Source organism: Ursus americanus, chromosome 8 (assembly GCF_024610735.1).
Source record: "Ursus americanus isolate L20-20 chromosome 8, mUrsAme1.1.p, whole genome shotgun sequence".
Taxonomy (NCBI): domain Eukaryota; kingdom Metazoa; phylum Chordata; class Mammalia; order Carnivora; family Ursidae; genus Ursus; species Ursus americanus.
This window is the reverse complement of record NC_142134.1, coordinates 24263139-24289621: the sequence shown is the minus strand read 5'-3', so window position 1 is coordinate 24289621 and position 26483 is coordinate 24263139. Positions and strand designations below refer to the sequence as shown.

Sequence of the window (26483 nt, the reverse complement as noted above, 5' to 3'; positions counted from 1 at the left end):
AAGGCTTATGATTCCCTCATTATTGTATGAATAAACAAAATGAGAAATTCTCAAGCTGAAATATGAGGCTGGAATCATGGGCTCTGTTAGTGTGGGGATGGTCTGGTGACCATAGCATCCCACTGCTTTGAGCCTTCTGTGTCTCATTGATACAGCCCCACAAAGGCTGGTTAGTTGTTTTGCTTTCTGCTAGAAAATTGGCTAGTTTCGTGGTTTCAAAGCTATACTAAAGTTCTGCTTCTTGGATGGGGCAACCCACTATTTGGCTTGCATTAGGCTCCAACCCTCTGCTGTTTCTTCACATTTGGCTTCAGTGTTTTATACTTTTGTTTTGGTAACTGAATACTTGTAGTAAGGTTTTATTTAAGCCCGACAGCGACTCTAATGTGGGCTTTGGCAGCTTTTTTCCTCTTACCCCATTGTGAGTGATAGAACTCCATACTTGAAGAAGTAGACTTTATTCATGTACCCTTTCTTGACCCCTCTCCTCTCCTCTATCTGTGTTATAGATGATGAAATTGAAGCCCAGAGAAATGGTAGTATATGTCATTTAAAGTAGACCCAACCTGGAATAGGGCTGGAAGCCTTGCAGGGTTTTTAGCTTTGGAACGTAATGGCCAGAGTAGTTTTTATATGTGTGTGTCCTTATTTGCTTTAAGGCGGATTAGTCTAACTACACAATATAATATGGAAGGAGGTGGAGAGGAGAGTATTCTGAAGGGAGCATGCTTGGTGGGAGAGAAATTTAGGGCACAGGAAAAAGCTCAAGAAAAAGCCAACTACCAGTTTTTATTGGAGGAGAAGAAAACCTTATTCAATAATATGTAACTTTAGATTTATTAAAGTTTGATTTTTAGAATGCTTTGCCATTTGTTGCCCACACAGAAATACTATTGCCTAAATAGATGAAATCTGAATATGTTTCCATGGGCCTGAGTAAACATTTGTAATTGCCTCATAGATTGTTAGGAAGAAAACCAAACCAAACGGGTATTCAGTGTCGGTGCCACAGCGGCTGGTAGTTTGAACGTTTGTTACAAATTGTAAGCTGCAGAGAAGTTCGTGTAAAGGAATGTGATTGCAAATAAGCTGCCTTTAGAGACCGGGAGTCTGAGTACATATCACAGTAAGTGAAACAACGTAAGAGAAATTGCCAGCTGATGCTTCCTCAGGGTGAGCTTTACGACTGGGAATGTTAGTCACCCTGAGGCTGACAATGTTACTCGTTTTAGAAGGTTTAGTTTTTAATATAAACTCAGAAAAAGCGGATAATGGTGTTCCACCTGTCTATCAACAGATCCTTGTTTTCTCTTTAGTCTTAAAGATGTGGGTGATAAACCTCTTTAACCTTCTCCTCTAGACAGGATGAGGTGATCAATCTGGAGATGTCCTCTCATCCCAAATGGTGCATCTTTTTTAAGCAGAATTAAGTTGACAAAATGGCTTGCCAGTTCCTTGCACACGGTAGGCAGGAGTACAGAAAATATTTCTTCTTCTCTAGCCCTTACTTCGGAAAGTTTTAGGGGGAAATAGAGGTGGATTTGTCTTTGCTCCTCAGTGGTCTATGGGAAGCTAAGGTTGAAGTGAGGAATTGATGCGTTAGTCGCACGGCTGTAATTAGCACGGCCAACTGCCTCTTTTACTCTTTGTCCGATGCATGTTCTTTGCATGTTCTGTATGAGCTTTGGTTGAGTTTTCTCTGTGACTGGTTTTTCTAGCTTTGCCAAAGAGAAATCAGAAAGGAGGCTTGATAGTTTTTGCTTTTTAGGTGAGTGAGTGAGTGAGTGATGTAGGCTACTCAGCTTTAATCTTTAATCTTTAGGTTACACTTGTTCCTTCTGTGTGAGAAATAAATCCATTTGGGCAGTTGGTGGTGGAAATGCACCTCTTCTCAGATTCTTCCTGCCCTTGCTTCCTGCTTTCCACACTTCCCTTAGCTTCCGCCTTCCTGATGTGCTCCCACACGGTGGCTTAGGGCCTGTGTGCGTGGTAGAAATACCTCTTCTGCTTCTGACCTCGGGAGATGGTGCCCTCAGTGGTGCAATGCACTTGTGCGAAAATGTGGATGTGCCCTGATGGCCAAGGCACACCTCTCACTCTGTGGTGTGTAAAAGGTTGACCAGGCCTTGTTAATGCTGTAGCAAGCGCTTGGGAGGCAGGCTGCCTGGCTTTGAGGCACCGCTTACTTGCTGCATAATCCTCAGCGGCTCAGTCTCTGAGCTTCAGCTCTAAAATGGAAATGATAATAGTACATACCTCAGAAGTGATGGTGAGAGATTAGTCAGATCAATGTAAAGTACCCAGGGTGGTGCCTGGCGTATGCATATAAATATATATAGAAAGAGTGCAAGAGCACACACAGGTGCTTTATAAATGTTAACTTTAACTTCACAGAATAATTATGTCCTGAGAGCAAGAGCCCCTATGATATTTGACCTCAAACTAGGCACAATTGCTTGCCTCTAAGCATTTAAGAGACCATACTGAAGCATGCAACTGAAGCATTAATTTTTCTTCTCTAGTTTCCAGTGGCCCTTTTAAATCTCCTCCATCAAACACACCTTGAGCATTTTAGCCCATAACAAATGCCACTCCTGTATGGCAGTAGAAAGATTTTTTTTTAAGATTTCTTTATTTCTTTATTTGAGAGAGAGTGTGAGTGTTCCTGTGAAGGCAGGAGAGGGGCAGTGGGAGAGGGAGAGAGAATCCTCCCACAGACTCCCTGCTGAGTGCAGAGCCAGATGTGGGGCTGGATCCCAGAACCCTGAGATCATGACCTGAGCTGAAATCAAGACTTGGCCGCTTAATTGATTGAGCCGCCCAGGTGCCCCAATGGGAAAATTTTTGATAAAGGTCCAGGTATGGTACGTGGCTCAAAAGTATCCAGTGAACCATTATTGGTGTGATGGTTGTAGAAGGGGGAAAATACTGAAATGCTCGAAGAATAGACCACACACGATAGTCTTGGAGTATCTTGTTTGTTTTTGCTAGACCACACTTAGCATTGCAGTCTTTACATAAATCTTCAGTTATTACTTCTTGGTTGATCAGTCAAGGGAGATATTCTCCACCCCCCCTCCGCCCTTTTCAGTTCTCTGGCTAAAAAAGTGGTAGAGCCTCTTCCCTCTTTTTGCTACTCTGAATATTTTAACTTTCATTATTCAGGTACTCCAGGCAACTTTAAATTGATCCTTCTAAAAGATATCAATCTACTTTTTACCTTGATCCCAAAATATGAAGTACATTTATTAGGGCTTTATTCTCCTTGAGAACTGAAGCTTCACTAATAATTAGTGATTATTCCCTGATGTGTGCGTTTAAGTAGCCAGATGACTTGTGGCTGTCATACTGTCTTCGGAATTATTACTATCTGGGCTAAAGAGTGTGTAGGAAGTTGGCTTGAGCAGGAAACCTGGAGGATAGATGCCAAGCCTTATTTCCCTACATTGGTGGTTGCAGCGACCACAATGCCCAAAACCCACTCTTGGTAATAACCAACCTCAGTATGCACAGTTGGTGCAATTGTGGCAAAAGGGGTTTAACTCTGTGTAGCCATGATTACAGTAAGGTATATGGTCTGACCCTCTTTATGTGGCAGGGATTTGAGGCTTGGACTTTTCTCAAATCCAAATGGCCAAAGTTGCTTTTCTTGTTTTTGCCAGTGTAATTATCACTTTTTCCCTCCTGCCTGCGTTTCATTTTCACTATGTGAATAATAATTATTCTAATGAACCATTAGGCTTTAGAAGAGTTTACAGGCAGCTAGCTACTTGGATCAGTGCCTAAGACTTCCTTTCATACTGTGTCCCATTTAACTTTCTCAGTTTCTCCTTCCTACAGAATGTATGAATTACAGCAAGGATCTTTTGCCAAGCTATAATTTTTCAAGTTTCGATTTCAGCTTAATGCCTCCCTGTAATCATGCTATCAAAGAATGTCAGAAACATATTCCCATTCACATATCCTCTAATTCTTAATCTGTTAATCTAGGAACATTGAAGTGGAACCGGACCCCATTGCACTGAGAAGTCTGGGCTACTGACCCAACCCCTTTGTGCTTTGTGGGAACAACGTGCACGAAATTGTAACCTCTGCTGTTTGCTGCATGTATTTATCATCTACTTGTGAGAGCTAATGGGCTTTTATAACAGATTGTTGTATGTAGTGTCCGCCTTGGGTCCTACTTGATTATTCAGAAATACCATGATAATAATGATAATGAAAATGCCTCTTTAAGAGACAATGGAGGGGACTGTGGGAACATTCTTCTGTGGCAGCATGTGAAAAGAAGGTTTGTTTTGCATTAGCTGATCAGGACAAGAGAGCCAGCATCCAAAACCGTCCATCAATAGCAAACCTTTGAGAGTAGAGGAAAATTATAATATAGTTCCTTGGGTCTACTTTCCTAAGCACACCAATATGTGTGAGAAAACCCCAAACGAATTTCTTTTTCTTTTTTTTTTTAACAGCTGGATGGATGCTTCTGTAATATGCAGTTAACTTCTTTAAGGCAGAGAGTTGTCTGTTCTGCTGGTGGGATTATTTATTTTTTTAAGAGGTTAATTGGTTCTATGTTTTTGAGAAGGAGAACAGAGTAAGAAAGAAGAAAGCTTTAGCTTGATTAGAATGGCAGAAATCATGGGCGTAACTAATGGAGTCAATCTTTTGGGGTCTCTCTGCAAGATATGCTTTTTTCCTTTTTTTTTTTTTTTAATGCTCTAAAGGAAGTTTGCATGAAATAGCTTACCATTTGGATGGTTGCCCAGGCTCGTAATCTGGGTTAAAACCTTGGCTAGAAGGCAGTTTTATACTCCAGATTCCTTGGTCTCCTGCTCTGGTGAGAAGATATGTGCATAAGTGCATTGGTTAGTAGAAAACGAAAAATCTTTCCTGATGGGACTGCTCAGTGATTGTTCCTAGCTCCCATCTCTCATTCAGCACTGGAACACCCAGTGACAGAGCCTGGGCATGTATTTAGCTATGTATTGCTTATAGTGATCTTCATAATACTTTAAGGCATATTTCCAGTAAACTGAAATGTGAACCAGTTTTAAAGTCTTATATTCTCTATTCTTAATTACTCTTCAGTTTTTCCACTTCATTGATTTCCATGCCCTTTGGATCTCTTTGTTTTCCTGCTGCTTCTCTTGACTACTACTTTCTCTCCTCCTGTCTCCATTCCTCCCCTTCAACAGTCTGAATCTTATTTTTATCTTATCATGACCTAGGTCATGATAAGATCTCAAGCGAGATCTGTCCTCCTCTAAGAAGGCCTGACTTTTTTACTGTGGCCCATGTCAATCTCCATTGTCCAACCTTGATAACCTTTGTGCTGTATTTCATCACCCAACGTTTTGCACTTGTCCTCTGTTTTATCTCAATGACTTTTCCCCCCAATAAGGCTAAGTTCCTTAAAAGCTTTTGCATTTCCTGGAATTCTTATTATGTAGAGGCACTTAAATTTTGTAAAGTTTACTGTTAGTGATAACTTGCCTTGGAAACTTGAGGGAGAACTTGTTTACTATGCTTTTACTAATTTGCCTTTTTTTTTTCCTGGAGACTTAGCTGTGTTTTGTTTTGAGTTAGGTAAATGCTAATATTATCATACCCTAAAGTTAAACAGAGGAATATAAGAATATTATAACACAGAACCCTAAAATGGCCCCCCAGTCCCAGCTCCCTGGTGAACACACCCTGTATAACACACAGAACTTGGGAATATGATGGGATAGTCATTCCTATGATTAAGTTATGTTATGGCACAGCTAACTTTAAGATATGAAGATTATCCTGGGTGGACCTGACCTAATCAGTCCCTTGAAAGGAATGGGACTCTTCTTGAAGAAGATTTAAAATGTGAAGAGGGACTTGAGGGATTCCCTGTTGGCTGTGAAGAGGAGGTGACCACATGGCTAGTAACTATGGGTGACCTTTTGTGTCAGTCCCGGACATGGAGAGGAGGACCAGTCCTGCAGCTGCAAGGAATTGAATTCTGACAACAACCCAAAAGAGCTTGGAAGAGGAATTTGTTCCGAGATTCCAGATCAGAACTCAGCTTGGCCACTACCTTGATTTCAGCCTTGTGATATCCTGAGCAGAGAACCCAGCCATGCCACACCCACACTTCTGACCTTCACAACCAAGAGCTAATAAATAGGCATTGTTTCAAGCCCCAAGTTTGTGAAAATTTGTTACATGGCAATACATGCCCCCAAATGTATGTAAACAACCTGTATTCCACCCTGATAGTGTTTCATCCAGGGCTGAGAGTAAGATGCAGTAGAACTCTTAGAAGGCTTGAGAATTTTGGCCGGAATTGTTTAAAACTTGCAGAGTGGTATCAAATGTTAATTTGTATGTTTATTTCCTGAGAATGTATTTATCATGGCTTTGGTCATTTTTGGTATAGCCCCTCAATTTTCAGGGGCTGGAAATCTACCACTGCACTCAGAGATGTTCTAGACCAGCCTGGTTTAGGAACTGAACATGGCCTGAATATGGCTACTTGCAGTAGCCAGTCTGGGACTGAAACATCCCTGGTGCTTTTGTTTATGACTGCCTTAGAGCTCGTTTGGATTTTTCCTCTTCTTTTTCAGGGACTGCCGTTACACGGTCATTACCATAACTGAAATCCCCTTCCATTATCAGAAAGGGACAGAAATAAATGATATCTTTCAAAAAGGAAGTGGCTAATTTATATCCGGTGATAGAAATGGTGGCACAGGGAAGGAAGTGTCCCCTCCATATTTCATTACTTGCTGATTAATGCATTTAGCAAATAGAAATACATGAAAGGAGCTGTGATATTTCTCAGATAGGAAGCACTAAGGAATTGAAGTGTGAATATGAGGAGTAGAACTGTACTAAGAAGTTGAGGGGGAAAACTTCCAACTGATAAGGGCCCTTAATAATCTTTGACCTCCTATTCATCACTGTTCTGAAAAAGTTAGTGTGGAAGCTATATTTGGGACCCCACTGCAGGGCCAAAGGATTTTAAGATGATTATGACCCTCCTGCATGGTTTTCTCATTAACTTTCCTAGGTGGCTAGCCATGGGAAGGGCTTCTCATTGTCTCTGTGATGTGCAGTGGTGCGAGAGAACAGCTGTAGCATCTGTTTCTAATTGGATCGTGCCTTTATAAATACTTCTTGACTGTTTGTCACATTGCTTCCCTCCCACCTCCTCTTCCTCCGAGCACTGCAACATTTGTAAGGGTGTCTGGAATGCACATGTGGGCCTTGTCATTCCCAAACATGAGACTTTCTGCTGATCAGCACTTTGTAACGTTAGGCTGTTACAGGCATTAGTCACTTTGACTCAAAAAGAGTCATCTTTGGAAACTTAAGAAAATGTCTTTTTTTGTTGTTTCTAATTCTTGGCATGCAGTTAGATCGAACCTCTCAGAGTTCACACGGACTTTTAGAAAAACATTCTGTCTGTAAGAAGATAGTGCTTCCACTTTGTACAATTTCTGGATTGCTAAAAGTCTGATTTACTAATAATTCAGCACTACCTTTCCCGTGCCCCCCCCCCCCCCGCCCACCCCCTTGGGATCCAGGGTTATAAGCAGCAGCTGGGGCTCTGTTCACTTCAGATACCCATTTCTGGGGACTGCTTTTAAACAGAATTTTTCCTAATTATGTGAGAAATCTAATTTCTGTTGGGTCAGAGGTGGGACTCTGATCACAGACAGGGCAGGCAGACCTTGGAGGCAGTGTGGACTGTTGCTGTTATGGGAGGCAGGATGCAGACCTAGCGGAGCTGGGAGCACCAGTGGGGAACAAGAACCCGGGCAGTGCTGTGTTTCCAGGCTTGGGTATCAGGCTTGGGTATCAGGCTTCACTCAGCAACCACTGCGAATCCTACTTTCAGAGCCAGCCCAAGTGAAGTGGAGAGAGGGGTGGACCGGGCGCCAGGGCACTGGTGTTCCCTGTGGCCCTGTCTCTCCCCCAGCCCAGGTTATAGGGAAAACCAATTGGTTGCTATACCTGCCTCCTTATCTGAGAATGAGGAGGTTGGGGAATATGATTGTGTAAAATGTCACACAGTTAGAAATTTTGGTGAAGTCTAATGGGGGTAGTGTTAGGAGAAAGGGAATATTCAAGTCATGAATCAGCTGATAGACAGGATTCAGTCCGTTAAAGGGTTGGGTGGGAAAGATTTGGCTAAAAAAGGTGTAGTAGGTGGTTATTACATCTGGGTGCAGAGGAGTAAAGCCAGCTTGGTACGGATGTCCTCAAGAAGTCTTCACTGTTGAATTCAGAGGCCAGCAGGGGGTTTAATGATTATACAGTGGATTTCTTTTTTCCTGCAAGAGGGTGGAAGCCTATAAATTTATGTACATTTTTAATCAGGGTTAGCAATATGCATGTTGATCAGTGTTATTTTAGGGGACTCTCTGAAACCTTCAAGCAGATGTTGCCATTTGACATAAGAAAAAGTGAGGAAGGGCAGATTTAAGTTGAGAATGGCGATAGGATGAGTTCCACTTAAGGGATGTTGGCTTAGCAATGCCTGGGCCATGGATGCACAGGACGGAGGAGGGGCTGCGGGTTATGACAAGCAGTCATTAGCCTATGGAAGGTCACTGAAGTGGTGGGCAAGGAAGAGGTCATCTGAGAAAAGTGTGTAAACTAGCGGAGGGTAGAGAATTATGTTAATTCTTGCAATACCCCTGTAAAGCACTTTATCTTAAAGTTGACAGAACCGAGGCTGAGACGTAAATGACTTGCCCTCCATAGGTCACACAGCTAAATGATGGCAGGGTTGCCCTGAGTCCTCTGACTTCACCTGTCAAGCAATTTCCATTGCATTGTTCTGCTTTTCTGCTCATTTTTATCACTTTCAATGTGATTTGGTTCTGTTATTAGAAAAAATAAATACTTGTATATTTTATCCTATCACCCATCTATTATCTGCAATAAAAATTGTGGCTTTTAAAAGGATTTTTATTATTTATTTGTCATTTATTATCATTTTTAGCATTTCCCAATGTTTAAAATCTTTTATTTTCTGTTTAAAAGGTGTGAAGTGTTTGTTTTGCAATAATTCAAATATTACAGAAATATAACACTTAGAAAGGAAAATTTCCGTATAGTCATACCATTCCCAAAGAAAAACCCACACATTATTTCCAGGATCTGGAAAAGCAAAATTCATTCCTTCTCTCACAGTCTTTTAGAGAGACTTACTTTGAAATGACACTTGAAATTGGGGCAATTAGTATGAATCAAGATCTTTTCTGGTTCTTTGGTGGTGTTTTCGAGGCTGGCTCCCAGGGTTCGTCAGTCAGAGCTGATCTACCTGGTGTTTTGACTTAGGGGCTGGCCCTCAGATGCTTCTCAGTACCCACTTCCAGCTGGGCTGCACTCAAGTTCTTTCCTCTTATGGTTTTCCTCCTAACTGTTCCCTCTTCTTCCTGGCTCTCTCTATTCTGCTGGTTGTGTGAGACAGTTTCCTTGGGGGTTTTCTTGGCTCTGACCTTGGGATTTCATGGTATACATGACAGGCAGCATCACAAATGTTCTCCAAGTCATCCTTAAAGAACGCGATCCTCATTGGTAATGAGATGCTTCAGACACTTTATATTATGGAAATTACCCCAGCAATGCCTTGAATACATCCCCATGCGGACTTCATAGTTGTGGTTTGAGATATTTAGCATTCCACTGTTTTCCCTTTTGCATGGGAACTAAGGGCGTTTCCCATCTTCCCACCAACTTTTCTTTCTTTAAAAGAGTATATGAAACCAGTTCAATTCTCTCTAAAATGTAGTTAGATAACAATGTGTATTTATGAAAATGATCAAGCAGACACTTGGGTAAAACTTCTTCGGCAGTTTGTGAGGCCAGGATTTCTCCAGTACTGGCTGGTGTCCAGTCAAGGATTTCATGTAAGGAATAGCGTGTTCTTCTCTGCCTATCTTCAACTAGGTGGCATCTGTACACTGAAGCAGGACCTCAAAACAAGACACTACCTGAGGTGAAGAAGGGACATGCACCTCCTCTTTCCTCCAAGTGGGCATCTTTATGGGGGAAAGACAGAGAGCAAAGGGAGCGTGTCCCATGGTTCTATCTCAGCTTCACTTAAAATTGGACATTTGTTTCTTAAGACTTGAGTCTTAATCATTTCTACCTCCTCCCATCAGGCAATGCTGGTCAGAAATACTCTTTTGCTTTCATCTGAATACATGAAACGTGCACATCAACTGTACAGAGGGGCTATCTGCTAAATTAATATCTGACAATGCTGCCGACTGACGCTGTTTTTACGTACTGCAGGCTGGTGCCAGTTATATGAGTTATAAGGTTGCACTGCGTCCTGTACTTTCGGATAGTTTATGATTATATATTTGTGACTATTTGACAAACATCGATGTGCTCCGCCAGACTGTGGTCCGTGAGTTAGGAATGCTTGGTTTTCTCACTGTCACCTCCTTAGCATTTAGCCCAAGTATCTAGCACACATTGGTACTCAAGGAATATTTGTTGAGTGAATGAAAGCATGAGTGAAGATTTACTTTTTTTCTTGAACACAGATGATTAACTTACACAGAAGAGTTATTTCCTGTTTTGTTTCGAGGCTATAAATCCACTTTTCAAAAATCTCGTGGAAGACAGCAGATACAGCTGAAGGAAAAAATGTTTTTAATCAGGGCAGTTGTAAAGAGTGGGCTTTTAATAACTTTTGAAAAAACTAAGTCGTAATTATTATAGGTTAGCAAAAATGAAAAGTTAAGCTGGAAAACAGGGGCATACACAGATTTCTATTAGGTTTGGAGGTTCCTAGGATAACTAATAGAAACTCGCTTTTCAAGGGTCATTTAAAAATTGAGCTGTCTTGATTTGGCAAGAGAAAATATACTACCAGGAATTTTTTGTCTTGTGTTGGTTGTCTTCAGGTAATATGACAGAATTGGATTTATGCATCTGTGATTTCCAGATTCAAGAAACCTTAGAATTAGCATTAGAAGCAAACACTTTGCTTAGAGGCTTTTTGGTTAAATCTCATTTACAGATGAGGCTTTGACTTGGGTCAATATAACTTATTATCTATAAAATGAGGCTTTGGGAAGAATATAATTACCACTTCTTGTCAACAAAATCTCCGGCTCTCTGAATGATTGCATAAAAGTTATTGCTCAAATTTTAAAAATCTATCATTTTAAAGGGGTGAAATCTTCTTAATTTAAATGTTAATATCTATTTTTAAAGGTAAAAATTAAGTCTAATTGTTTGCAACATACATGAAAACAGACATCACCTTGGTACCATACTTCCTTGCTTCTGCTGGCTGGTAAGGATCAGCAGCTGTAGATTACCTAACCACACCTACTGAAGCCTTCAGTTTTAAAAGCAAAGAAAGGGGATATCATTTCACTTTGAGTATGGTGAATAGAACCCATCTGGGCACATCCAGTTTCAGGAGGCTCTGCGCTGGATTAAAATAGAGGGAAAAGTGAAGAGGGGAATCCAGAATGCTTTCCAGCTGTGGAGGATGTTGATGCCTGCAAATAGGAATGTGATTCTATGGCTTTCCCTCCAGCTTTGTAAATGACTTTCCTATTTAGGGTGAATTTTCTGTCTGCTACAGCCCTCTCGCTCCTACTTCCTTTTGTTCATTCTGTTCTTCCCTTTGTGATTTTTCTTTCTTGGTTAGTCTCGGGGTTTTGCTGATCAGCAGCTTCTGCTGGCGTGCTGAGCAGCATTGGCAGAGCCCATTCATTTCAGATTTTAAAATCAATCATCTTTTCCTCCCACCTAATTAGAGAAAGGAAACCCAGGTTTCCTGAGGACCTGTTAGTGCTAGGCACTCTCATACTTACTGATTCCTCACTCCTCCCACCCGCCCTGCCAAGTGCTCCATCAGAGACTAAGAAAAGTAGGAAGCAAAGCTAGGATTCAAATCCATGGTTGTCTGACTCTATACCCTTTGCCATCCTGCTTCTGGTTAAGAAAGATTTGGAGTTGTGGAACTTATTTTATTTTATTTTATTTTATTTATTTTAATTTTGACACAGAGAGAGACAGAGAGAGACAGAGAGTGCCCATGAGTGGAGGAGGAGGGGCAGAGGGAGAGAGAGACTCCCAAGCAGGCTTCAGGCCCAGCATTGAGCCTGATGCGGGGCTTGATCTCATGACCTCAAGATCACGACTGGAGCTGAATTGAAGAGTCAGATGCCCAACCAACTGAGCTACTCAGGTGCCCCTGTGGAACTTATTTTAAAGCAGCACTCAATATAGGTGTTGGCACACATTCTTAAATAATTTATAATTATTTTAATAATGAAGTCAGCTAGGCATCTTCTGAAAAAAAAATTGTCAATTATAAACTTCAGATTATGCATTCATAGTAAAGTGATCCTTTGGGCATAGACAGCATTTATCTGCAAGCTGGACTTTTGTTCCCCTGGTAGAGTTGGGGAGCTCTGGCCTCCAAAGGGTGTTCCTTGAATTTCCCTAGCCAAAAGCTACTTCTCTCCTCATATCAACCGTAAAGTCAAGTCTTGGTATTTATCACTTTAATCCTTAGTGGTATTATATTAATTGATGTCCTGACTCTACTGCTAGTGGTAAACCTCTTTTTTTTTTTTCTAAAGATTTATTTATTTTAAGGGTGCCTGGGTGGCACAGTCAGGTGAGCCTCTGACTCTTGGTTTCGGCTGGGCTTATGATCTCGGGTTCCTGAGATCAAGCCCTGCGTTGGGCTCCATGCAGAGCATGGAGTCTGCTTGGATTTCTCTGTCCTCCTCCCTTTGCTCCTCTCCTGCCCCCCATCCCCTCATGCTCGCTCCCTCTTTCAAATATATAAATAAATCTTAAAAATGATTTACTATTTTAGAGAGAGAGAGAGAGAGCATGTGACGCACAAGCAGGCAGAGGGGCAGAGGGAGAGAGAGAGAGAGAGAGAATCCTCAGGCAGGCTCCCCAGTGAGTGCAGAGCCCTACGAAGGGTTTGATCCCAGGACCCTAAGATCATGACCTGAGCCGAGATCAAGAGTTGACTGCTTAACCAACTGAGCCACCCAGGTGCCCCTAAATGGTAGACCTGTTAAGGGCAGAAAGAGTGTTTTATCAATGAATAACAAAAATAACATCTGGTCCCTTAGTGCTTTGAGCAGTGAGTATTTTTGAATGAGAAAATAAATAATTGTGTCCATGTGGAGGTGACCCGAAAAGAGAAAAATGAGGTTGTTAAATTATTTTATGCCATCGAATTAGTCACAACCCATTTCAAGATGGAGTGGGCATAGAAATCATGTAAGTACAAATACTCCGTAGATAGATTAGCAAGTGGAGGACTAAATCAGTGAAGGTATTATGGTTACTTACTTAGTGGCTCCATGTTGGCACTTGCATCTAAAGAATGGTCAAAACTAAGCCTTATATTACTGGCTTCAGGTGCCATGGCTGCAAAAATCCAAGTCTGGCCTTGGCATTGCCAAGACCAGTGAAAATATATTTAGAGCTTCTTTGCCAATTCTAATTCTCAACTTCCATCTCTCATGGTTGCCAAAGAATTATGACTTTAGAGAATTTTTTTTCCTACTTTAACATACTGGATTTTGATAGCAGCTGGAACCAGTGTATTGTCTGGGGCTGTCTGAGAACTTAGTAGATCACCCTGGCATACCAGTGACTAAGTGCATGGTCTCTGGATTCTAGAGCCTGACCTCTGGGCTCCGATTTCAGCTCCTCAACCTACTAGCTGTGTGACCTTGGACAAGTTACTAAACTTATGTGCCTCTGTTTTCTCATCTAAAGTTGAGGTTGGGTCATGATAGGTCATAATAGTAACTATCTTATAGAATTGTTTTTTTTTTTTTTTTTTTTTTTTTCAAAGATTTTATTTATTTGACAGAGATAGAGACAGCCAGCGAGAGAGGGAACACAAGCAGGGGGAGTGGGAGAGGAAGAAACAGGCTCATAGTGGAGGAGCCTGATGTGGGGCTCGATCCCAGAACGCCGGGATCACGCCCTAAGCCGAAGGCAGACGCTTTAACCGCTGTGCCACCCAGGTGCCCCTATCTTATAGAATTGTTAAGATAAATTAACTAGTTCATTATTAAGGCTTTTCTGGAACATTGGAAATGGTCAATAAATGTTAGCTGTTATGATGGTCATGGAATACCAAATGGCCTGACCCATCTTTATCCAATTGTTATTTCCTTTCATTGGTAAGGGGAGTGTTTACTGAAATTCTCTCTGAGATTTAATAGTAAAGATAATGTTGGAGATCAAATTTCAGCAGTATCTGGAAGGTTTAGATATGTAAACATTGGCTATGAAGTCTTCCCAGATAGAGGAAATGGTATGAATAAACTCTGATGGGGAGGAACGTGGAGTTGTCTCAGGAATAGTAAGGAATTCAGGTTAGCTGCAGTGAAAGGTACCTTATGGGGAGAAGTGGGAGATTAGGTAGGAAATTTGGGATTAGCCCATGGAGGCCCTGAGATGGAAAGCCAAGGAGTTTGGATTGGGGGCCTTTGAGTTCAGAGATCCCTTTTGCAGCAAAGTAGAGAGAGGAGGGGTTAGAGGGAATGGGGTGGAGTTAAGGGGACCAGATGAAAGGTGGTTGAGTCAGTAGGAATAAAGAGGAGAAGGATATGGTCTTGATAACACTTCGGAATTTATGCAAGGGATAGGAGGGTCTCAAGCATAGGTAAGTGCCATTAACGGAAATAGGGTGTGGGGTAGAGAAATATGATTTCAGTTTCATGAACATCAGTTTGAGGTACAGATGGGACAACCCTAGAGAACTGTCCCTTTGATAGAAATTCAGAACTGGAACTCAGGTAAACAGTTCAGTATTAGAGATAAAAAGCTGAGAGTCATTTCCAGATGTGTGGTAGTGGTTAAGGACATGATAATGCATGAAATTCCCGAAGACTGCACCCAATAGACTCAAAAGAGATCCTACACTTTTTGAAGGAAAGATAGCTAAGGCAAGAAGCAGTAAACATGGTGACATAGAATTCTGGGGCATAGGAATTCAGTTCAGTTGCTGTTGTGTATGACTTAAAGCTTCTCTTTGCTTTTCAACTATGGCGCTTTCCAGTTTTTAAGCCTGCTCGTGAACCCCAGGAGGAACTTCCTACTTCCCTTTTTCCAATCACATACTGATGGCCAGTGACCCTCCAGGTTCCTTTAATACTGGGCAGAGAATTAGGCTCAAGTTATGGAATTTTAAAATGGCAATATAAAATTTACATATTTCATATTACAAAGTTAGAAGACAGACTCTGAAGAAATAAATTTAAATTTAAAAAATTTCAAGACCAAACTGTTTTATAACCCTGCATTTTGTATGTGGTTTTCAGTGGGTATAAAAATACTCAGTGGGTGTGTGGGTGGTTTCTCGTGTTTTGGAAATGGTGAGAATATGAGATGCTGTGCACTGGGTTCTGGGATGAGAGCTATAATTACTAACTCTGATTCTTTCCCAGGATTGGCTCATGAGTGGATATCTATCTGAATCTAAACACCCAACAATGTGGAATCCACAGTAATAAACCACTCTTCCCCCGCCCCCACTCCGGGAAATGAAAAGAATTGTTGTGGTGGGGAAGAGGGGGAGCGTGGGATGATGATTCTTCCTCGCCTTGCCTCCTTTCAGGCCATTCACTGACTGTTCAGGTCAGAGATGCAACTCAGATGAAGGCTGGCGTGGTGGCATCTCCCAGACTAATGCACACCAGCCACCGCACAGCTGTGGTGGAAAGAGTTCTAAATATAACCCAGACTCATTTCAAGTCCTCCTCCCTCAAGTCTTGGAGGATGTGGTAAACACCCTAAAAATACCTGATGTCTGAACCTTTGAGGTATGGAAGAGGAAGGGGCAGGTGGTAGAATTAGGGCCATGTGGTGGTGTGAGGAGGCCGGGCCAGCTACCAGGCCTGCTGCCCGTCGGGGCCTGCTGCCTGTGGGGACCTGCTGCCCGTCAGGGCCTGCCGCCCACGGGGACCTGCTACCAAAGCTGCTTGGGGAGCTCTCGACCATGCCATCCTGTTCAAGGATAAGTGCCTACTCTTGAGTCTCATATTCACTGTTGGCAGGTTTCAAGGAAACTATTCATAGACGAGGCATCTGCTCCCTGTCCCATTGACCTCAAACCTGCAGCTGCCACCATGGTATTCAAGGCAGCATGCTGGTTTTTAGTTGTATGTCACAGAATTAGAATTTTAGAGCAGCAAGGACCTTAGCCATTATAGTGTTCATAAAACATTCATTTAAAATCACTGTATTTAGGCAGTTCTGGTTCTCTGCCTATATAGTGACCATTGTGATGTGAAAATGGAGTTTCAGCCCTTGATTATTAAAAGAAATCACTGTCATCCTTATGTAACATAGAAGAATAATGAAAATCAATCTTTTTAAAAATATCGATGAAATTATCCTGTGCAAAGCTTTTTCTTTTTTATTAAAAAAATAGGGTGTTGAGGCTCATTTTCTCAAACTTCAGTATTTTGAATATAAAGATCATTAGTAACAGAGCCAGAAAGAACACCAGGAGTCTTGTTTTCAAGGAGGCTTTCAATATCTAGTTTCTGGAATCCCAAACCATAATAATCATGCTGTACTAATTGAAGGACCGTAGCTCACCTCTGTTTTCTTGGGAAAGAAAGTTTTCACAGATTACCTCCAATACATGTGAGATGCATTCAAAGTCATGGAGGCAGTCAGCACCATTATAAAATAGCATTAATCACCCACATTTTTAAGTGTATGGTAACTACCTTACCCCAGTCTCCTTCAGTGAACTCTGAGAAGGTCTAGTGAGTGCAGACCTGTGCTGGGGGCTGTGCAGGGGGAAGCAAAGATAGCCCAAAAAGCCTGTATAGCTGATGGTGGAGACAGGACCAGTTCCAAGTGCTGAATAGTTTTAAATATGTTGCATTTATGGTGATTACAGAATTTTTATAATTGTAACAAGTATGTGCCTTCCATTCTAAGGGTCTCAGAGTTCCTTTTTTTTTTTTTTTTTAAAGATTTTATTTATTTATTTGACAGAGACAGCGAGAGAGGGAACACAAGCAAGGGGGAGTGTGAGAGGGAGAAGCAGGCTTCCCGCCGATCAGGGAGCCCGATAGGACCCTGGGGTCATGACCTGAGCTGAAGGCAGATGCTTAACAGCCGAGCCACCCAGGCTCCCCAGTTCCTTTCTGTATCTGGAAGAGTGTTTCTTATTTTACACTCTGGGTTGAAAGTAAATTGGAAGGTTTTTTTGAATTCTTGAAGCCATCAGCATGGTTGTTTTTTATGTCCTTTAACGTGTATCTGAAATAGCCACCTCTAGAGGGTCATATCTCCCTGGACCAGAAGACTTGTAACCAGAAGTGAGATTCCTGGGGAGAGAGTCTGCCTTGGGAGTCCGTGTGATTTCGTGGAACACGCATGGCTTTGGAATTTTTAGTTACTTCAGTTGTGTAGAAGGCAAGGAGGATGTGGTTTTAGCGGGAATCTTCTTTTCCATACCTGTCGAGAAGAGAGGGAGGGAGAGGGCAATATCCACAATGCGTGGTTTCTCAGGTGGCAGAGTTCATGAATTCTCTAACGTTTCCCGTTGAAATTCCAGAATGAAGAGCTTCGAAACTTGTCCCTTTCTGGACATGTTGGATTTGACAGTCTCCCGGACCAGCTGGTCAATAAGTCTACTTCTCAAGGATTCTGTTTCAACATCCTGTGTGTTGGTAAGTGACTCATCTCTTGCTGCTGAGCAAGGAGTCTGATCCTTCGGTGTTGGCAGGTGACTGTCAGAGGGGCACGTTTCAGGGAAAGAGGGGAATGATGTTTTTACTCTTCTTTCTTTCATTAGTGAAGTAGGGCAATAATACACATTGTATATATGTCACACAGTTACAAAGATTGAGACTTGTATTTGGTAAATGTTTCATAAGCTTTGTGATGTTACTCAAATTGTTATTTTTATTTGTGTCACGCAGTCAGGGGGTCAGTTCAATATTGTTATTAAAACACTTATTTTAATTTTTGGTGGGGGGGGACTTTGGTCCTAACTGGACTATAGGAAGTTGAAAGAAGGAACTGATATGAACACACATAATAAGAACATTCAAAAGCATTTTTAGAATTTATTTCTAGGCTCTGTGAGTACGGTGCAATAGTAACCCCCCTTGAAGTCTTTTTAAAGATAGACTACCTAATGTAAGTAACGTCTGGAATTCCTCTAACTTCCTTAATAAACATAATGTTTACATTTATGGTTTTAGAGCAAAAGAATTTAAAATTCTGTTTTATATTTGAAATAAATTTTCTGTCTGAATTATCAAATTAAACTTTTGTCTTTAAATTGGAATCTAAAACTGACCTTAGTTCATTCCTGGTAGATAAATGGAAAAAAAACCCCAAGAGACTTGATTTATTTGCCTCCTCAGTATGTTTTATTCATATCTTAGTACATCAGTCTAGGCCTCTGGCCTTGGTATTTTTCTTCTCTCTAGCCATATCCTTTTTAAAGGAAAGGCAGAAAAGAAGGGCGGGGGGAAGGAAAATAGAAGTATAAATCTGTTGGTTTGAAGCAGAAATGCCCCTGGAACAGATAATGGCCTTTCCTTCACTGTCACTCCCGATGAATGGCCAAGCTATACAGCAGTGAAGTGGTTTGGGCTGCATTGTTTTGTTGCCATTGTTCTGTTGTCCCCTGGGTGTATGCTTCAGAGACATCACTCTGAGATAGACCAGGAGAAATTTACATATGTAGCCAAGCGGACCATCCTTCCCCTAAGCTTGGCAGAATGTACCAGACTTATATCTCTTGTCCAAGTAAAATGAAGTGAATTTTAAAAAGGTAGGCATTGGATATAAGAACCACCACTTTTAAAATTTGTTAGTTATTAGGGGAAGGGGCAGGTTTTTCGAAAAACCTACCGGGTGTTCATTTGTGGAAAGCCACAGCTGACTTGTACACTAGATCAGCGCACACTCTGGCATTTTGTCTTGAGCATTGGATAAGACAATAACTGCAGAGAAACATGACCAAAGCAGCCAGCTCTCATGCATTCCCCTTTTCCCTACATGAAGCTGTTTAAAATTCAGCAGGGGAGCTTCTGAATGGCAGCTAGTTCTACAGAGTGGCACAAATGAGTTGTCTTTTCTCTTAGGGTAAATGCTCATTGCAGAGCAGGGCAATTCTTCATTAGCGGAGCAATTTGTTGGCAATTTGTTGATTTTCTATTGAAAAGTGTGCTAAATTATAGGCCAATTACTATTCTGGCTTCTCTTCCCTGCCTCCCCCAGCCCTGTCTCCAAAATCAGCTTCAAGAATACATGTGAGAGTTATGTCCCAGCCCCTGCAAGTAGGATAAAGCCTTTCAGTGGGACTGGGCTTGCTGGAAGGACCTGGTTTGACCCGGTGTGTGGTGTGCAGTGGGGTGTATTGGCTCATTGGCTGACCCTGTGTGTTAAATAGCACAATTATGATGCTAGTTGGAATTCATCACAAGCCACATCCACGCTGCCCGGATGGATTTGTAAAGCAGCTGCTATTCTGACTCTCCTGGGTAGGTGATAATGCCTATGATTTTTAGATTTTTATTCTGGGCTCATTCTTAAACATGTTTAAAATTAGTTTTTTCATTTAATTAAAATAATACGTATTTGTTTTTTTTTTTAAATTATAAGCTCTTCCCTGCCCCCTTTCCCCTCCTGCCCTCATTTCCATTCCATAGAGGTAACATTGTGGAATCCTTCTAGAAATCTACATTTTTCTGTACTTAAAAATTATTTTTGGTGGCTTAAAACAACACCGGCTTATTATCTTATGGTTCTATAGAAGTACCATATGTGTCCTACCAGGCTAAAATGAAGGCATCCACAGGGCTGAGTTTCTTTCCAGAACCTCTAGGGGAACGTACATTTCCTTGCTGTTGCCAGCTTCTAGGGGCTACCTGCATCCTTGGCTTGTGGACCGTTTCCTCCATCTTCAAAGCCAGCAGTGTTGTGTTTCTGACTGTTTTTGTATTAGGAAAATTTCCACAGAGAATTCCAGAAATCCAGTTTAAACTCAGTTGGGAGGCCTCTGCAACTCCAAAACACACTAAAAAAGTAATATATTGAATCATGTAATTAAGAACAGCTGGCTCTAGGGATTCACAGAGTGTTTTCAGGGCTGTGTCTCTGGTTCTTGATCCTGCTTGCTTCTGCTTGTTCAGGCTTTTCTCCGTGGGGCTAGTATGGCTTCCAGCAGTTGTTGCTGGCTTAGCAACCCCTGAGGAAAGAACCAGTCATTCCTGACAAGTCCCACTGAACAGTCACAGGACATCTCTGATTGACCAGGCCTGAGTCATATGCCCACTCGGGGTGGGATATGGGGTTAATTCACTATAAAACACAAGAGGTCCCCTGCGAGAAAGAAGACATGATCAGAAAGGAGGTTGGGCATGGAAGAGACACACACTGGACAGACATAAACAGCTCTCTCACAGTTACATGAGTACTTATATGTTTTGGTTTTTACACAGATGAGATCATGCTGTTCATACTCTTCTGTACCTTCCTTTTGTTTTTTTATTTTTATTTTTATTTTTTTACTCTGCAGTAAGTCATGGCTATTCCTCCATGCCAGTATATCTAGCTGGCCAGGTTCTTTTCCATGACTCTTCGGAGCCCTTTGGTTGGAGCCAGCATTAGCTGTTTGGGAGACAGGGGTCAGGGGTATCAGCATTAAGTATTAAGCATACTTATCCACAGAGGGTAGAACACATCAAATCCCTTTGCCACAAATAATTTACAGCAAAATATCTGTATAAGAAAACAACTCTCACTGCCAATTAATGGTCCATCTATTATTTATTTATTTATTTGTTTGTTTATTTATTATTTAAATTCAGTTAGCCAACATATAGTCCATCATTAGTTTCAGACGTAGTGTTCAATAATTTGTCAGTTGCATATAACACCCAGTGTTCATCACATTGCATGCCCTCCCTAATGCCCATCACCCAATTATCCCATGCCCCCTACCCCCTCCCCTCCAGCAACCCTCAGTTTGTTTTCTATAGTTAAGGGTCTCTCATGGTGTTTCTCCCTCTCTGATGACTTCCCATTCAGTCTTCCCTCCTTTTCCCTATGATCCTCTGTGCTGTTTCTTATATTCCACATATGAGGGAAACCATATGATAATTGTCCTTCTCTGATTGACTTACTTCGCTCAGCAAAATACCCCCAGTTCCATCCACAGTAGTCCATCTATTTTTAAGAGTTTATGAAAAAGTATTCTAGTTGATCAAAATACTTTGACAGCCACTTAGAGGAGTCGGTGTCATTTAATTTAAGCATATCCGTGGTACTTTCTTTTCACCTTGTCACCCTACTGTCCATTTGTATTTTTTTTGACACAGCATGCACATGTGTGGTATTTATAGCATCGTTACTTTATTTTCATGTGATAAATATGGGAGGGAATTGAGAATTTTAAAAAAAGAGTTATGATCCTAGTAAGGAAACTGATCATGTTTAACAAAAAAGCCTTAGAATCGTAATTTTATTGTGTGGCAAGAACTTTTAGGTTGCAAAGAGGGGAAACAAACCAGGGCAGGAACTAATCCTGGCATGAGCTTAGTGTAGTTTTAGAGGCCATGAATTAAATATCTGGTATTAGAACCCATCTGTGTTGAATCCTGAAAAGAAATTTAATAAAGAGGAAAGTAGTGTTCACTTAACAGGGAAGAAAATTCTTGATGTTAAATTGGATGCCAGAACACCCAGGAGTTCATAGTCCCCCCACTCTCCATCTTGCTTACAACATACTAAATCACCCCCCAAAGCTGCATTTGTATTTTCTTTCTTATCCATGCTGTATTTCTCTGGAGAATAAAAATTATTCAGCCTTTCTTCACAATTTTAAATTTATTTACCTTATTCATTTTCCAAAATGCCATTAACTCTATGAAAAGCTTCAACATTGATCCAAAGTATGTAAGTTCATTGTGTATATACAAAGATGAATAAAATACTGTAACATCCCTGCTTTTGAAGAACAACCAGTTTAAGTAGGGTCAAAGTAAATTAATAATATCTTGAAAATAGACATCTTTCTTATAATCCAACCATAGTTGTTTTGAGAGGATGACAGAAGAGGAATAGAAAACAAACAAGCGTAAGATCTTTTTAGCCAAGACTATACTGTGTACCTAAACTGTGGAATTTTACACTTCAATCTTTTTTTTTCTCAAAAATTTTGTTAAATATTTTTTATTTTATAGTTGACACAACGTTGCATTAATTTCAGGTATACATTTTTATCCCATTTTGCTTTTCCAGTAAAGGATATGAAATGATTTACAGGGTGAAATGAATGAGTAAATGAATAAAGATAAAATTAACCCCAGAAAATAAAGAGAAGCCAGGAATAGAGTCAGAATTCAAAGCTATCAAGTCAGTCTGTAGCAATTCTATCAGGGATACTTTTGTCTCTTATCCAGAGAGCATGGAATGAATCCATTCACCCAAAAAATACTTATTTTTTTAAAGATTTTATTTATTTATTTGACACAGAGAGAGACAGCCAGCGAGAGAGGGAACACAAGCAGGGGGAGTGGGAGAGGAAGAAGCAGGCTCCCAGCGGAGGAGCCTGATGTGGGGCTCGATCCCAGAACTCCAGGATCAAGCCCTGAGCCGAAGGCAGACACTTAATGACTGAGCCACCCAGGCGCCCCCCCAAAAAATACTTATTGAGCACATCTTATGTGCCAAACGTAAGTTAAACATTTAACAATGACAGATTTATAGTATTTGTAAAGTCAAAACAAAATAGTTGCTCCAAGTGAAACGGTTTCACCTAGAAAAATCTCCCCCCCCCTGGATTTTGAGAAGAGATACGGTACATGTCACTGCAGTTGGGTCTAGATTCCTAAATACTCCCTAGATCAGTGCTGTTCATCCATGCAATGCCACGTGTCATATGCTGTTCTTTCAAGTCCCTCATGCAGGCTGGTGGTATTAGACAAAGCATGTTTCATCAAAGGTGATGCAAAGAGGAGTTAAACCAACACAGCTTAGGTACATAGTTATCTGATTATCTGGCTTCATCCAAGAATAAAATTCTAGAATATTTAGAGGAGGCAGGCCGACCTCCATGCACAATTATTTGGATAATTAAACAAGTTGCCAGACTTGGCAATCAGTAAAAGATGCTGACTCGTGGATTGGCTCTTTGATCAATCTACAGTTACAGTTACCTTCTAATTAATAGTACAATCCTTCTGTGGTGACTAACATAATATGATAAAAAATCATTATTAAAAAAAAATAGTACAATCCTTCTGGGTCTTTTTTTCTTTCTCTTTTTCTTTCTTCTCTCTCTCTTTTTTTAATGTCCAGCTTAGAGCTTGTGGTTTAAATAAGCGTGAGAATAGGAGAGGTAGCCCTGCGTTCCACGGTGGTGTGGGTGTCCTGTTCAGCAGCCTTGGCAGGAGCAAGAGAACAAACGCCACAGACAGCGCTCTAAGAGTAAATCTCCACTGTCACAATGGAATGTTTAGGCAGATGTATTTATGACAGAATAAACAACAAACTCTGAAAAATCTACCAAAATGACAAATCTCAGTATAAATTATCATCATGATCATTTTTTCCCTTCAATTAACTTTTGATAAATGCCTGTTCTGTGCCAGATACTCCTCTAGGGAATTCTGAAATGCTTCAAAGTTGGTGTTAGTCATTTATTTTCTCAAAATATTGTTATGGTTGTTGGGTTTGAATTCAAACCTATGTCTTTCAGTTACTCGGTTAGAATGAAGCCTTTTGCTCTTCTGGGTATCTCAGAATTCTAGAAGATGCCCTGCTTTCCGAGGATAGAGAGAGGCCTCAGAAACTGCTGCACTCAGAACTCCCCTAGTTCTGTAATTCCTCTTATTCCAAAATCTGTCATTTCCTTTTCAACTGCTTTTGGTGAATCACACTGCTGCGAGAGTAGCTGTGTCTAATTACGGCCCTTAAAAGCACAGAGCATAGAAATGGAAAGCAAAGCACTCTGAAATTTGGAGGAACAGTGGTTTTTCTAACCCATTGATTAACCCTGTGCTATAAGTAGTGCCTGGAATGCTAATTGTTCATAATTTCCACGTTAATGTGAATGACAATTAAAATTACCTTGCCTTAAAAAAAAAAAAAGGCAGCACGATATTCCTGATTCACATGTGCTTAACTAATTCTCAGCCTAGTAAAATGAGATGGTAATTTCAGTCCTGTCTAGGTAACCTGGAATCCTTACCATGTAAATTGAAGTCTTTATTGCTGTTCTTAGGGAAAGATGAAAGTTAAATGGGTCACTCTGTACTGAGAGAAACTTTAATCTTGTGCAGAGACCTTTAGAAGGTAGTTCTGATGTTGTTCGTTTGTTCATGTTCTGAAAATGGGTAAATCTGGAAAAGAACTTTGTTGCACTTGAGAAACTTACACATGTAGCAGATACTGAAAATGACTCCAGCGACTGCAGTATTGAATTGCCTACCAGATTCTAAGTATCGAAGAGTGAGAGCCCTGTTTGTTTCTGTATCCTTTACACAGAACCTTTGTTTTGCTCAAAGTTATTTTGTTAAGCCATTAATCGTGGATATCAGCTGTTGAGCTCTATCACATTAGGGAGCAGAGACTAGATATCTTTTATTGATGGGCTTTTTTTTTTTTTTTTAAGATTTTATTCATTGAGAGAGACAGTGGGAACACAGGGGCGGGGGGAGGGGCAAAGGGAGATGGAGAAGCAGGCTCCCCGCTGAGCAGGGAGCCCAACCTGGGCTAGATCCCAGGACCCCGGGATCATGACCTGAGCTGAAGGCAGATGCTTAACCATCTGAGCCACCCAGACGGCCCTCGATGGGCTTTTTTCGTAAGAACGTTCAGGAAAGTAAGGAAGACAGGAAACAGTCTCAACTGTTATACATCCAGACTTTGTGGAGATCTGGAATGACATTCAGGATATTATAGACGTTCAGTCAGTGTCAGTTGTGCTTTTTATTCACCATTTTGTCCCCAGAGCCCATGCTTGTCACATAGTACGTACTTACGTCTCGGATGCTAAGCTCTCTTGTGTCTATCCGCTCTCTTCCTCCTGTATTCCCAACTAACTGTCTTATCGGCATTACGTCTTCTATGTACTCACAGCCTTTTCTGCCTTGAGGCCTCTGCTTATTCACTTCCCTTTGTGTGTCTTTTCTTTTCCATGCTGTTGCTTTGTGTGCGGGTTGTGTATCTCTCATTCAAACTCCCAAAGAGAGAAGTTCTGATTGGATGGACGGGTCACTGTCCAGCATGGAGCACTTTCTTAGAGCCTAGTGACCAGGCTGCTATGGGTACCTTTGGTCGGGGGCCTAGCCCTGGTCCAGTCTACCTGTGGTCACTAGCAAGGTCACAGGGAATGTCTTACTCGTAAGGGGCATGTAGTTATGGCAGACACTTAGAATATCATTCTGTAATACTAAATTAGAGTCTGATTGGGATTCAGTCACATTCCAGGTCAGATTCTAAGCAATGCAAGAACACCTGTCAAGCTGGTTCATTGTTGTATTCCCAGAACTTGGCACATGGTAGGCACTGGATAAAGTACTGGCTGAGTGAAGCCTGATGAAGGAGGCTTCACTTTGCTCTTACATGTATCAGGGGCCTGCCTAATGGGAAAAGTTCAAGAGTAAGGTAAATGTACTTAAACAGTTCTTATTCTTTAAGTGAATCGTTATAGCCAGTGGTAAAACACATAAAGCTTCTAAGTAGAGAAAGCTCAAATCCAGAAAGGCTCCATCCTACTTCACTTTCACATTGTGTTTGAAAGTAATGAGTATTACAGAACCTCTAATTAGTAAGTGGATTCTGTCATTACAGTGGACAGTTGCTTGAAGGCTACAAATCCCAGAGCTCTTTTTCCCATAGAATTGTCACCATCCTAAAAGTCTTTATAGCAACCCTTTAGAAGAGGAACCTCATGGAATTTGAATTTGTTGAAAGAGCTGCAACATGTTGGCATGTTTAAATTGAACTGGAAGTGTAACTGGGAAATATTCCAGATTTGAAAAACAAAGGCATTCTTATGGATCCTGTTTCTTGATTTCTGCCTCCCTCTTTCCACTATCACACTCAGTTGCCGCCGCCGCCACCACCACCACCACCACCACCACCACCACCAAGGGTAGGTTCTTTCTCATTGCCAGCTATCTTTAACTCAACATAAGAATTAGGATTAAGAGAGAGTTTTGCTTGACTCTGTTTTAGAGGCCTAGCTAACGTTCTTCTTGCTCCACATTTGGGTCTCCTTTATTGATCAGTGCAGTGGTCCCAGGTCCCTGCCACTCTCGTTTGCACATGTTAGGGCTTCAGCAAACACCGATTTCAATTGTCGATGTGAATTAACAAGGCCATTGTTGCAGGTTGCTTAACCTCATTTACTTTCATCATCTCAGGTGTCACCCTGAAACTGGAAAGACGATCTAATAAATGTTTCCCATCTTGATTCCAGTTGAATAGGGAAGGAAACA

The 26483-nt window shown here is 41.2% G+C and overlaps 1 protein-coding gene across 11 annotated transcripts in view; it reads left to right on the top strand.

The window, feature by feature from the left end:
* Window positions 1-26483, top strand: part of SEPTIN11 (septin 11) — a 92971-nt gene that overhangs the window by 25489 nt on the left and 40999 nt on the right. For all 11 annotated transcript variants that reach the window (XR_015725437.1, XR_015725438.1, XM_045790102.2 and 8 more), the window contains exon 2: window positions 17576-17690. Coding sequence is in view for 9 of the 11 variants with exons in the window: in XM_045790102.2 (XP_045646058.1) it covers window positions 17576-17690 (115 nt within the window). In the remaining 2 variants the exon portion in view is untranslated. The remainder of the gene's footprint in view (window positions 1-17575; window positions 17691-26483) is intronic.